A 14,471-nucleotide genomic window follows, 5' to 3' on the forward strand; every position below is an offset into this window, starting at 1 on the left:
CTAAAAATTATTAATGAAGGGCCTAACTATGCAGCAAGTACTCCTGAAGTTCCTAGGGATTTGTCAGTGATCAAAACAGATGAAGAAACTTGTCTTTGTGGAGCTTATCTCCCAAATGACTGGTGACTGTATGAATACATAAAAGAAGTCAACTGGAAAGATCTGTATTTCGTTTCCAACACTGACACTGAGTTTGAGGAAGCAATACTTCATTTCATGATGACTTAAGTTTCTAATTACTTACCTTATGTGTTATCGGAACATATGAAATGCTTACAGAAGGATTTTTCGGGTCACAGAAAAGAAATGCTGCATGTTCATTTTAGGTTCTAACCTTACACAGAAGATTTTACGTTATTTACCTCTGAAGAAGTTCCATGTAGGATTTTGTCAGTATTTCATGCTCTTCAGCTACAGACTCTAACTTCCTATTATGTTGAAAGAGATGCTCAATATCACTCTGGGCTCTTTCTGATTCCACTTGCTGTGCCTTCAGCAACACACTAAGCTCTTCATTTTTTCTCTCAACTTCTCTCAACATACCAGCAAGTGTCCGTGCCTTAAACAAACAAACAACAACAACAAAAAGAACATAGACTTTTCTACTATCATCTATACAACATGCTCAACAAATTCCCACAATTTAAAAGGTTTACTAAGTATCTAATAAGCTGGTATCTGTTGGGTCATGCAAAGCTGTATTAATTAGTCACATATTCTTATGAATTTACTTCTAACAAGTACAGTTTTTTATTTAATAGATTATCTGATAAAAATAATCTATTATCACATTAATGGAAATGAATACAACCGCAGCAATATGAAGACAGTGCTACATATGGTATTTAATTAAAAGGGTGTGGTCCTCAGGAGTAGTCACTAACACTAAACTGCTAAGTGTGACACCCATCAGCATTCTCATTTCTGGTGAGAATTAGGAACAAAATCTTAAATACATCACAGATGCTAAATAAAACACTTAAAATTAATCTAGCATAATCAAGGAATGTAACCTTATACCATAACCTGTATGCATGTATTATGTGACATGAAACACTAAAAAAAGCAGAAAAGTCACTAGAATAAAAAGCCAGTTTCCCCCAGCCCTTTGGACTTTATTATAAAATCCTAGACAAAACCCTAAGCCCTTCTCTGTTTTTACGACTTAACTGTGAAGAAGTTATATCCAGTTATTTAGTGCTATTTTTCTAAGAAGCTTTTCCAGTAGCAGGGATAAAATATTAAACTCTCTAATAAAATATAAGACATGTCCAATAGACAGAGAATATAAAAATGTGCTATGAGAAGAGAGGGAAAAATTATTTTAATATTACTAATGACTCTTCCTTGTAATTTGTGACAGATTCAATATACCAGTCAAATAAAACCATGTAAAAATAAGAAAAAAATAAATACAGCTATATTTCTTTATATTATTTAGAATACCTTTATTCTGAAAAGACTTAAGAGGCATCTTACTTGTCACTCACTTTGATGCCTCTTTCAAAAGCCAGGAACACTGTATTATAATTCATTCATTATAAATAATATCAAGTTGTATAATTCCATTTGTATCTGCTGGCAATTTCATGTTACTGCAGTAAGGTCACCCTCATAAGGTATACATTATATATGTACATAGTACAACGCCAAAATTTGCTGAGCACCTACAATGTGCTAAGTGCTATGCTAGGGCCTGGAGCTATAGAAGCAGTCTCTGATACCATGGGTGGGGGATAACAGCATTTCCACGTGATCTGAAAAAATATTATAGAGAGGTAAGCATAGGTTTGATACACAGAGGAAGGATTGTCAAACTTATGTATGGGAAGGAGGAGACCAGAGTAGGCTTCCGGGTAATGTGGGTATTTTAACTGAAATCTGAAGGATTGTGAGTTAGGCAGAAGAGAGGAAAAGGTGTTCCAGACATAGAAAGTCAAGTATCATGACAAAGAAACACCAGAATATGTCAAGTTCCAGAAAAAGCAAAGTAGCCTAATGTGGTTGACTGCAAAGAATGCACAGAAATGAAAGATGTGGATTGAGAACCTTGTAGTTAGAATCCTTATATGCCAAACTAAGGAATTTTAATGATATTCTTAAAGCAACAGCAGCTACTATGAAAGATACTCAGCACAAGAGGGACAGGATTATTTTACTGCCTTAGAGATCCCTGAGGGAGGGGCTAGGTGAAGGAAAGACGACTGGCTGTAGAGTAGCTGAGAAGAGAGTACTAGACTTAAGGTAGGAAGACTAATTAGAGGCTCTGCTATGATTCATACAAAAAAATGAAAAGGATCCAGCCTATAGCAAATAGTGGTAGAAACAGAAATAGGGCAGAAAAGAGTAATATTTACAAGGCAGAATCAACCGGACTTAGTAAATAACTCTAGGAGGCAAACTGTATGATTTCCAGGTTTTCTATTTGTAGAACACAAAAAACAGTAGAGGGACTGCCTAACAGTAAATTTTTAAAAAGCGAAGAGCAATTAGTCCACTATAGGTTATGCTGAGTTTGAAGTATTTCCTGTATATTTAAATGGAGCAAATAGGCACTTAGTGCTCAGGAAAATGATCTGTGCTTGACATATAAAATTGGGAACGTTAATATTTTGGTAAACATTGAAACCAAGGAACACATAACTGAAGGAAAAAGGTTTAGAACATAATCCCAAGAGTCCCCAACACTTAAAGGTACAACATAAATAATGCAGGAAAATGATATTAGGTAGAAAAAAAAATCAGAGGATAACGATGTAACCAAAATTAAAGAGGGCAGAATTTCAGGATGAAGGAAGTAGGCATGTCGAATGTTCCAGAGAATTTACTTCAATTAAAGTAACGAATACATAACGAATATTTTGCATGTTTTACTTCATCTGTCAATCTTTCTACCAATCAGATGTGTCTTTATGTTCTACACACCTCTGTTTCCGCTTGAGTTCTTTGACAGCGATGCTGAGCAATCAGTCTATCAGCCTGTGCAAGGGCGAGAGCTTTTGTTTCCAAAAGATCTTGTAGCCTGCTTTCTTTGGACTACAAGAAAACATATCATTAATTTTCATTTTAGGAATACATCTATGAAAGCTTATCACACATCGTTAAAATAAGCTTATACTCACAGCTAATGTGGATAGTTTCATCTCATATATATCCATTATGTCAGATATTCTCATATTACAAATCTGATCCTTTACCTACATTTTAAGAGTAAAAAAAAAAAAATCAGAAAATTTTATTAAAATATTTTGACACAGTGACGAAATAAATTCCTACTTCAAAACTAAATCATTAAAATTTAATGATAAGTAACAGAATAAAAACAAATGCTGCATCAGATAGGTCACAAATATTTCCTTTTTTTTTTCTTAAATTTTTTTTTGAGACAGGTCTTACTCTGTCACCCAGGTTGGAGTGCAGTGGTGTGATCTTGGCTCACTGCAACTTCTGCTTCCTGAGTTCAAGTGATTCTCCTGCCTCAACCTCCTGAGTAGCTAAGACCACAGGCGTATGCCACCACGCCCTGCTAATTTTTTGTATTTTTGGTAGAGGGGGTTTCGCCATGTTGCCCAGGCTGGTCTTGAACTCATGAGCTCAGGGGATCTGTCCGCCTCGGCCTCCTAAAATTCTGGGATTACAAGCATAAGCCACTGCACCCAGCAAAATGTTGAATAACTTATTTTTCTTCCTTTATTTCCAAATTTTCCAGAATATTGTTATTTCTCATATTAAAAAGTAAGTTTTCAATGATGAAATCTGTACCTAATGGTGTTTAGATAAACGTTATAATCAGGGCTGACATATAGCTGGTATGTACCAGGTTATAATAGCTATTTGTCACTCACCACCATTCCAGACTGAAGTTTCTCTATTAATTCTTCAATATTCAATCCAGGAATGCCATCTTTCAAACGAGGAGGAGTGAAACACTTTACTGATGCTGGAAAACTGTGATTTAATAATTGCCAAGGCATTTTTCTGGGTATATGTTCTGTTTCCTGTTGTCTATAGGCATTATTTGCCGCTATACTTTCTCCAAGTCTGAAGGGAGTTAAAAAAAGGAAAATAAAAACTATATGAAAATAGAAAAAAAGGCAGACTTAGTGCAGAATTAGGGAATCTTTAAGAATGGGTCCTTTTTTGGAATAGAAGTCTTCAAATAATCTTGAGACCATGATGATATGAAGTCTTGGGAATATTCCAAATTTTGCAGAGCACCTACTTTTCTGTTTCTAACCCTTTATAATGAGAGCGTCACTTCTGGTTTTGGAGGCATTCTAACACTAGTTTATGAGTGTGGATTATCTGGTATAAGTACAAAGTTATTGGTACTGGTCAGAATAATATTCTTATCATGGGTGATACCATGTGGCCTTTATGTCCTTATTCCTTTTCCTTTCTTACTCAGTATATACTTTTCACCAACCTGACTTTCATTTTATCCCTTTAAAATTCTTTCTTCCACCCCAGGCTTTCATATGAGCTATTCCTTTACCTGGAACACGCTTCCTACCAGATCTGTATAGGGCTGGCTCCTTCTTATCATTAGGTCTCAGTTCAAATTCACCTTTTCAGAGAGGCCTTCACTAATGCCGTATATAATACTATTATTAACCACTCATGCTCTCCATAGTGATGTGCACAATACGAAAATTATTCTTTTTCACTCATCTTCTAACTAAAGTGCAAACTGTATGATGGCAGACACTCAGTCTAATTTGCTAAAGGCTGGGCACAGTGGCTCACAGCTGTAATGCCAGCACTTTGGGAGGATCACTTGAGTCCAGGAAGTTTGAGACCAGCCTGGGCAACATGGTGAGATCCTACCTCTACAAAAAATAAATAAATTAGGCAGGTATGGTGGCACACGCCTGTAGTCCCAGCTCTTCAGGAGGTTGAGTAGGGAGTATCACTTGAGCCCGGAGGTCGAAGCTGCAGTGAGTCCTGATCACACCACTGCATCCCCACCTGAGTGATAGACTGAGACCCTGTCTTGAAAACAAACAAATGAATACACACTTAAAAAATGCTACCTACCAATGCACCCATAATATACATTCAGCTTATTAAATTGCTCAAGATAATGTCAAATAAGGGCATTAAATAGTGAACATAAAATGGACACCTGAGAAAATGCTCAAAAAGAAAATTATCTGCAACACAAATAAGACAGGGAATGCCAAGACAAAGTGAAAATGGTGGGAAGGCCTCACATACAGAGGCAGAGGATAAGACTCCCATGTCCAGTGAGACTGCAGATTTCCCCTCTGAAGCTTTGAGGTTTTGTTTCATTTCAAACAAAATCTGACATTTTGTTTCATGTCAGATTACCAGTTTAGGCAAGCAGGCCACCACAAAATAAAAAGCAACTTTACAGACCACTTTTAACTTGTTACTTGAAAATCATCCCATATATTTTTGTTGTTGCTGTTAAAAAATATGTATTATAAAATTAAGGGAATTTTGGTTATATGGTCTCTAGGTCTTGCATCCCATTCTTGAACTCTTAAGGTACAAAGACCTAAACTGCTAATTCTGAAAAGTGGGAATTGCTAAATCAGTGAATAGCAGATAGTATGGACCAGCGCACTTTTTCTTATAGGTCAAAATAGTAAGTATCTTAGACTCAAGGGCCTATCTGGTCTCTGTCACAATTACCCAAATCTGTTTTTATAGAGTGAAAGCAACAAAGACAGGGTATAAAAATGAGTGGGTGTGGCCCTATTTCAATAAAACTATTTACAAAAACAGGTGCCTGTCCACTGGCCAGTTCGCTGACCCCTGGTATAAAGGGAATATCTTTCCTATTTATCAACTGCTTCAAATTATTCAAACCATTTTTACAAATTCATACATATAAACGACTTAAATGAAAAAAAATTTTTAACCAGATTCCTAATAGCCATTAAGTTCAGAAAGCCCTGTCACCTGAATTTTTTTCAAACATAATTGTAAATATTCTTATTGCTTGAAATTAACAAGTATAGTAGAAAACTTTGCCTGGTCATCATTTTTCCACTTTCTGATAAAATCACCAATTTTTTTTTTTTTCTTTAGGAATGCTTCCATTCTATTCCAACTAATTTTTAGTCTACATTGTTCTCATGGCTGACCCAGATCTGGTCAACGACTGATGCTTAGACCTTTTCCTCAAACAGTCGGGAAGGAAACTAAACTTTCTATGGAGAAACTAAACTGGGGAGATATAAGTTTAGAGAGTCCAGAAGTTATCATTAAAAAGAAGTGGCTAGAGATATACAGGGATAGTAAATGAAGAACATTTAACCACCAGGATCTAGCTTTTCCCTGAGTGAGGAAAAAGTGGGACTTTTCATTTAAAAGAATCAGACATTTTTAGAAATCACTTGAAAAATTACTATTACAATGAAGTCTTCAATTCACTAACACGCTTGTCTATTTATATTGAGGACTAGAGAAACATAGTGGGATAGTCCAACAGCATGAGACATAGACTGCTAATGATCACAACTCACGCTAAAGCAGGGAAATCTGGCAGCGGAGCAGCTTCCAATAATATTCTCAGTCCAGACTGTACTTGTTCTCTGTTATCTGATGTTAAAGCAAAAGCCAAAGGAGTAATCAAACGTGGGTCCTAAGAAATCAGAAACCAAAAGGGAAGAAGCAGAAAGAATAAACAATGTCAGCACTTTTAGAGCTGAGGTGAGTAAATATATCTAAATCTTAATTCTAGGCAAATTATAAAATGTTTCTAATGTCTGAACATATTTTAGTCTCTATTATAATATAGCTTCAATATATTATACCTGGTTATGACTGTTTACATTGCCATGCAATCAATATGAACACTAGTTTAAAAAAATCTGGCAAAGGTTTTGAATGCTTTCAAATATGCCTATAAAAATTATGCCTTATATATTTTCATGGCTTAAAAATCCACAACTTAATGTTTTTTTCCAAGCTATCATTTAAAAGAAAAACTTAAAAACAGCCTATCACTTCCAAATTAAGGGTATAAAATGAAAAGTAAAATTCAAATTAAATTAGAACATTTTATACTTACTTCAATCATTCATGTCAGTAAATATTTTACATTAGTACTGTAAGCCCCAAATCATCAATAGGTTGAGTATTCCTTATCTAAAATGTCTGGGACTGGAAGTGTTATACATTTCTGATGTTTGCAGATTTTAGGATATTTACATATACTTACTAGTTGGGCAACCCTAATCCAAAAACCCAAAATGCTTCAGTGAGCACTTCCTTTGAGCCTCATGTTGGTACTTAAAACATTTTGGTTTTTGGAGCATTTCAGATTTCAGATTTTCAAATTAGGGATGCTCAACCTGTGTTATAAAAAACATATCTTAAATAATTGATATAACATCAGTTTGACTCCTTTAAAAAATACACTAAGTTACTAGTGAAGACAATATTAAAATATAAATCCCTTATAATTAAAATGTTGAGTATCTTGTAGGTATTCGAGCATAATCCAATGTCACAGAACTGTGAAAGAGCAGGGCTTTATCTCCAAAACCCACAATGGTAAGCCTTGCTATTTTCAGTTTGTAGTCAAGGACATTAAAGTTGACAGAGGTGAAATAACTTACTCAAAACTGTACTAAGAACTAGTAGAGTCAACATTTGAACTCAGTCCCTTAAGCATGCTCTCAAAACATACCAGTGGTCCCTGCCTAAGGTTTCAGTTTTGGCTTCTATACTGTCTGTATTGTCACTAGAGCTACTGTAGTAACCTAATCCACATATTCCTGTTAAACATCTATTGTAACGCTAAGTGTTGTAGATACCAAGGTAAATATTATTACACAAAGTTTTAAGAGGCCACTGTTTTGGACTAGACTCCTACCCTAGCCTTTAGCAGACCAAATCAAAGCAGAAAGGAGTCACCCGGATGAGTGCCATGTAATCAAACTGCACTTTGAAATGGGCTAGTTTTCCAAGAAACCAGGAGATTTCAGTCAACCCCAGTGAGTATTATAAGGAAGTCCCCTTTATTACAACCCTATGAGCAAAGTAACTTTGAAAGGACCAATCTGCTTTTAGTTCCCTATTTGTGCTTTCTTCAGCCCTTTCCTGTCTATCAAGTTACCTCCTCTGCTTAGCCCAGGGGAATGATTCATTCTGTTTTATAGAATGAGACTGTCAAACTTTAGAATCACAAATGAAAGCCAATTAGAACTCTGAACTAAATTTGTTGTACTTTATCTTTTGATCACATCTAGAGATCTTATTCGGCTACTGATTGTCATTGAACTTTGGGGGTTATTATTTTCTGCACAGCCTTCTAATGATCACAATCAAGTCCTTTACTTCCAGCTGTCTCCCTATCCCCTTAATACCCTACATCAACCCTAACCAAAAACAAAAACCCTAAAACAAATACCACTCTTCCTCCAATGCCAACAGAAACAAATGAAGAGATTTACGAGTACAACACAAGAAAGCAAAGGGCTAAGGAAGCAGCACTACTGTGAACATTCTCTACATAAGGGTCATGAGCTCTTATGTTCACTTCCTATAAAAGTATATAAAATAACTGTGCAGCGAGACTATTATAACCGCTTACGACAACAACTTTTAATTTTATTAAATAGTAAAACAGAAACTTACATTAGGACCATTTACATATGAATAAACTTCAATGTTTCAAGAGTTTAAACTCACCTGAAGGATTTTGTAGAAGCTTACTTCCATACCAGGGACCAGTGGTTTAAGTTTGTTAATCAAATCAAGAGTTTTCAAAATTACATCAGCAGCAAGTTTGCTTTAAAGATAAATCACATTTAAATTAGAAAACTGAAAAATTTCTTAGAGCTTGTTTCTGTCCAAAATTCTAAAGAAACTGAAAAGAAAAAAAAAAAAAAAAACTTGTGTTTTTAAGATTCAAGATGATAAAGTACTGTTTCTACTGAGAAGTAAAAATACAAAGCAATCAACATTATCATAACTCGAGACCCAAAGAGAACAAAACAAACCGGCATTAACAGCCTTAGACAGCATTTCTTTCTTTCTTTTTTTGAGACAGAGTTTCACTCTTGTTACCCAGGCTGGAGTGTAATGGTGCAATCTCGGCTCACCGCAACCTCCACCTCCTGGGTTCAAGCAATTCTCCTGCCTCAGCCTCCTGAGTAGGTGGGATTACAGGCACGCGCCACCATGCTCAGCTAATTTTTGTATTTTTACTAGAGACGGGGTTTCACCTTGTTGACCAGGATGGTCTCAATCTCTTGACCTCGTGATCCACCCGCCTTGGCCTCCCAAAGTGCTGAAATTATAGGCGTGAGCCACTGCGCCCGGCCAGACAGCATTTCTTTTACTACCAACATGCTTCAACTTTCTGTTTCAAGTTAAGTAGTAGTTTTGAAACATGGTCCATTTAATTCTTAGCTTTGTCACTAGAATATCAGCAGAGGGTAACCTTAGGCAATACAGAATATCTAATGTATAATAAATGAATTATATTAGGTCATGTTCTGAATTTTGTACCTGAAAGGAGTATAAAAATAAAAAAATAGATAATTCTTATTCTAAAAGTACACAATTACTGACAACTGTGACATTTATGGAAATAGAAACAAATAATAGTGTTTAGCACTTAGCAGGTTTTCAATGAAGATTTATTAGATGGACTTAATTCATGAGGAAGGGTAGGGTATAAAAGAATATCTTATTACCATCCAGTGAAAATCCATCTTTAACCATAATTCCTGACATTCTAAGGAAGGAGAGCTATTATTAAAAAACCTTCAGCAGTGACCGATTTCCTTGTAATAAAACTACCCTTCTGTTTTTTCATGCTTTTCATTTAAGAAAGTAAAATTAAGGCCAGGTACGGTGGCTTATGCCTGTAATCCCAGCACTTGGGAGGCTGAGGCGGGCAGATCATGAGGTCAGGAGATCGAGACCAGCCTGGCCATGGTGAAACCCCATCTACTAAAATACAAAAAATTTACCAGGCATGGTAACATTTGCCTGTAGTCCCGCCTATTCAGGAGGCTGAGGCAGGGGAATCACTTGACTCTGGGAGATGGAGGTGCAGCGAGCCAAGATCGTGCCACTGCAATCCAGCCTGGCAAAAAGAGCAAGTCTCCATCTCAAAAAAAAAAAAAAGTAAAATTAAATGAATAAATTACTGACGCAATGTCAAAAAGGAGCTCCAGAAATGTTCAGAACCCTTAGATAATTACAGTAAAACAAGAAAAAAGAAACCTAGACAATAAAAAAATGTTAATATCTTTCTTCAAAAGCACAAAATCTACAAATTGAATGAATTTACAAAAAAGTCATTATGAAGATATGTTTGTTAATCTGTTATACCTTAAGTTATAACCAAAGGATGGTCCTCTAAAAGCATGAGAATCACCGTATCTTTTGATATTTTACTACCTTGCCATTTTGTCATTAGATTTCATATACTCACAATAATTCAGAATCCGCAATCTTTGTTCCAAATCCCAGGTCGGTCTTGCCATATGTAAACTGTTGTTCTATCAGACTGGCACACTTGACAGTTGTCAGGATTTTTGCAATATGCATTTTCATTGTATCATCTCCACAGAGAGGTAAGTTTTGTTAAGATACACAATAAAAAATTCTCAAATTACTTTATGCATAAAACATAATACTCAGGATGATTTCATACCAATTATATCATTACTGTTGTCCATTATAATTATTGTTAAATTAGCTCAAGGACAGACAAGGAAACTGCAACTAAAATAATTTAAATGGCTAATAAGTGGTAAGAGATGAACTGGCACCAAAAGTTTCTGACTCAAAGGTTGAAAAACCAAGGATATTTCTACATTAGATAGCTGGTTTTTGTTAGCAAGAATCTCAATGGTTCAATAAATATTTATTGAATAAAGAGAAGTTGTTTTGTCATATTTGTATATTATAAATTAATGTAAATAGCTATTATTTTTAAAAGGGCCAAGTTGTGGTCCAATTCAATGAGAAGGAGCCACTTTATTAATTATAGATATCTCTTAGGTCAAGCAATTATGTTTCCCTACTGCAGTGGTTCTCTAGCACTGCATGTTAGAATCACCTGCATAGTTTAAACAATCACAGCAAAAACAACATGCAAACACACACTACCCAGTTATTTCAGGGTTTCACATTACTCCAATTAAATTAGAATCTCTGGAAGTAAGGTTCTAGCATCAATTTTTTTTTACATGTTCTCCAGGTGATTCTAGGTAGGAAATCAGCGTTGAGAGTCACTACTTTAAAGGAAGAAGAAAATTAAGGAGCAATACCTTAGAAGAGGATATTAAACAGAGAAATTTTCTCTAGGACAGAGTAGAACATCTTCTTGTTGCTCTGAGATACAAGGACACCTGACTAGATACATTTAAGAGATCAGGTTGAGATACAGTGGCTTTTTGCTCATGGTAAAAAAGTATTAATGGAATGTTTTAAAATTGGGACTTGGACTTCTTTGCAACTCAGAATTATTTGATCTAGGAAAAAGTGAACATAAGGAAGACCTAGAAAATCAGTATACAGAAGTTAAGCAGTGAAACTGATTATTCAAGGTTTCTTTTTAAATGAATTAATTTGTGTTGATATACTTGCCTTTTCTTATAACCATTATTAAAGCAATTATGAAGGCTTTTATTTTTAAAACATAAGCTAAAACAACTGGGCTAAAATCGTGACAACTCCATCAGTACTTCTTTACCCATGAATATACACCACCAAAAAATGGCACTACTAATCATCCAGGTGCAATAATTAGCATCAAGCAGAAAAGAGTAACATGGAATAACAGAACAGTCATTTTAGAATATACTACCAAATTGTGATACAAATGTAAAAATCAAGCTTAAACAGCATTTTAAAAAACGTATCTTAGCTTAAAAGTTTCAAACAGAAAAACAAGGGAAAAAAAACCTTGGATCTTTTTCAGACTCATTGAGAATTTTTTCTATAGTTTAAATTTTAGTTCGATAATTCTAGATAAATATGAGCAAAAAGTGAAAAATTACAAAGACAAAATGCAGTGAATGCAATACTAGAAAAAAATGGTTATTTATATAGTTTTCACATTGATTACAGTAAAGGATATTTAACAAAACTTCAATGGCCTTGGCCATCCTTTCACATTTTTTTCTTATTAAAGCCTCATCTAGATTTTGGTCTGGGAGCTGAAGTTGATCGAGGATTGTAGGTAGCAGAAGGGTCACAAAACGATCAGCTGAAGAACAGTTAGCAGCATCTATGACATCCTGGAGAATTACCCATCACAAATGATTAAAAACAAAGATGGAATATACGATATGGAAATAGTCATCACTGAGCTGTAACACTCTCTTTAAATTTTTTGTATTTCCTTCAGTATGCCATTGACCTAAGTCTCCTATTATTTGTTTTTATTTATAATTTACACTTTAATCCAGTTCTGAGAGCTTTTACTTTTTTCTCAAATTAGACAGTAAGGGTTTACAAATAAGACTTTTTAAAACAGACTTTGTGATTTAAAAATTATTCTAAACTAAAAGTACTTACTGAAAACAAATATCCTAAATCTGCTAAAAGTAATTATAATAATAGAGATTGGTCTTAATAGTTTAAAACCACAAATAATTTTCATCAAGACCCTCAAAGGGCTTTTTAAACATTAAAACTGATTATTAAACAATCATAAACAAGATAAAATAGAAAATTTTGTGCATAATTAATGAACATACTTAATCACTTCATACACATATTTGTGTATAAGATCGAGTTATGAGACAAGAAATGCTTTCAGAAGATACTGGGTTAGGCAGAATGAATTTAAAAACAGGGAGAATAATTTTTAAATCCAAGATGGCTGATCGCTAACAGCCTGGGATTGTAGCTCCCAGTGAAAGCGCAGAGAACGAGAGGACGCCACACTTTCAGACGAATTTTCGTCGCTCACGAACCAGAAGATTCGCAGTGGAGGAGCCCCACGGGTCGCCAGCGCGACTCTTGTGGCTGGTGCAGCGGTTTTGCTGGCACCGCGGCACGGCAGCTCTTCATGCAGAGTAAACAGGACTGGTTCCCCTACTGATTGATGCTTGGAGCTCCGGGATGCAGAGCCGCTTGTAATGGACTCAAGAAGGAAGCCAGACTGGAGATTCCCAGGCAGAAGAGCACCATCAGTCTTATCACTGCTATTGTGGCCGGCGCAGTGGATTGCTCGGATTCCAGCACTGGGAATCAATAAATTGGATGTCCACTCAGAAACCTAATTAGAAAGGCAGTAATTGTAAAGACGACAGATGGATAAATTTATAATAAAGGGAAGAAACCAGCCTAAAAAGGCCTAGAATACCCAAAATCAGAACCCCTCTCCCTCTACAGGGAATTGCAGTTCCTCATCAGCAATGGAACAAGCCCTGATGGAAAAGGACTGTGTTCCATTATCTGAAGTAGGCTTCAGAAGGTGGATGATAAGAAACTTCTGTGAGTTAAAATAACCCAATGTAAAGAAACTAAAAACTTTGAAAAAAGGTTTGACGAAATGCTAAAAAGAATAGGCAATATAGAGAGGAATATAAATGAACTAACGGAGTTGAAAAATACAACACGAGAACTTAGTGAAATATGCACAAGTTTGAATAGCCAAATTGATCAAGCAGAAGAAAGGATATCAGAGGTCAAAGACCTACTTAATGAAATAAAATGAGAAGACAAGAATAGAGAAAAAAGGATAAAAAGGAATGAGCAAAGTCTCCAAGAAATATGGGACTATGTAAAAAGACCTAATCTACGTTTGATAGGTGTACCTGAATGTGATGGAGAGAATGAATCCAAGCTGGAAAACACTCTTCAGGATATTATCCAGGAAAATTTTCCCAATCTAGCAAAGCAGGACACTATTCAACCCCAGGTAATACAAAGACCACCACAAAGATATTCCTCAAGGAGAGCAACCCCAAGGCACATAATCATTAGATTCACCAGGGTTGAAATGAAAGAGAAAATACTAAGGGCAGCCAGAGAGAAAGGTCAGGTTACCCACAAAGGGAAGCCTATTAGACTTACAGTAGATCTCTCAGCAGAAACCCTACAAGCCAGAAGAGAGTGGGGGCCAATATTCAACATCCTTAAAGAACAGAACTTACAGCCCAGAATTTCATATCCTGCCAAACTAAGCTTCACAATTGAAGAAAAAATAAAATCTTTTATGAACAAGCAAGTACTCAGAGATTTTATTACCACCAGGCCTGCTTTACAAGAACTTCTGAAAGAAGCATTACACACAGAAAGGAACAACCACTATTAGCCTTTCTAAAAATATACCAAAAAGTAAAGAACATCAACATAAAGAAGAATTTACATTAATGAAGATACAGCCAAAACCTAATGGTATACTACATCCAGACCCATTTTATATCCAGATACAGAAAGACTCAAAACAAAGGGTTGGAGAAAGATTTACCAACCAAATGGAGAGCAAAAATAAATAAATAAACAAAAAGCAGGAGTTGCCA

At 35.5% G+C, this 14,471-nt stretch overlaps 1 protein-coding gene across 3 annotated transcripts in view; it reads right to left on the bottom strand.

Annotated features, from left to right (window-relative positions):
- Nucleotides 1-14,471, bottom strand: part of CIP2A (cellular inhibitor of PP2A) — a 44,732-nt gene that overhangs the window by 8,928 nt on the left and 21,333 nt on the right. For all 3 annotated transcript variants that reach the window (XM_002758847.8, XM_008982516.6, XM_035274387.3), the window contains 8 exons: nucleotides 12,077-12,236; nucleotides 10,424-10,565; nucleotides 8,668-8,767; nucleotides 6,495-6,613; nucleotides 3,846-4,041; nucleotides 3,123-3,197; nucleotides 2,926-3,036; nucleotides 363-559 (listed from right to left, as the gene is read on the bottom strand). In XM_002758847.8, coding sequence (XP_002758893.2) covers nucleotides 363-559; nucleotides 2,926-3,036; nucleotides 3,123-3,197; nucleotides 3,846-4,041; nucleotides 6,495-6,613; nucleotides 8,668-8,767; nucleotides 10,424-10,565; nucleotides 12,077-12,236 — 1,100 coding nt within the window. The remainder of the gene's footprint in view (nucleotides 1-362; nucleotides 560-2,925; nucleotides 3,037-3,122; nucleotides 3,198-3,845; nucleotides 4,042-6,494; nucleotides 6,614-8,667; nucleotides 8,768-10,423; nucleotides 10,566-12,076; nucleotides 12,237-14,471) is intronic.

This window comes from Callithrix jacchus, chromosome 15 (genome assembly GCF_049354715.1).
Source record: "Callithrix jacchus isolate 240 chromosome 15, calJac240_pri, whole genome shotgun sequence".
Classification (NCBI taxonomy): domain Eukaryota; kingdom Metazoa; phylum Chordata; class Mammalia; order Primates; family Cebidae; genus Callithrix; species Callithrix jacchus.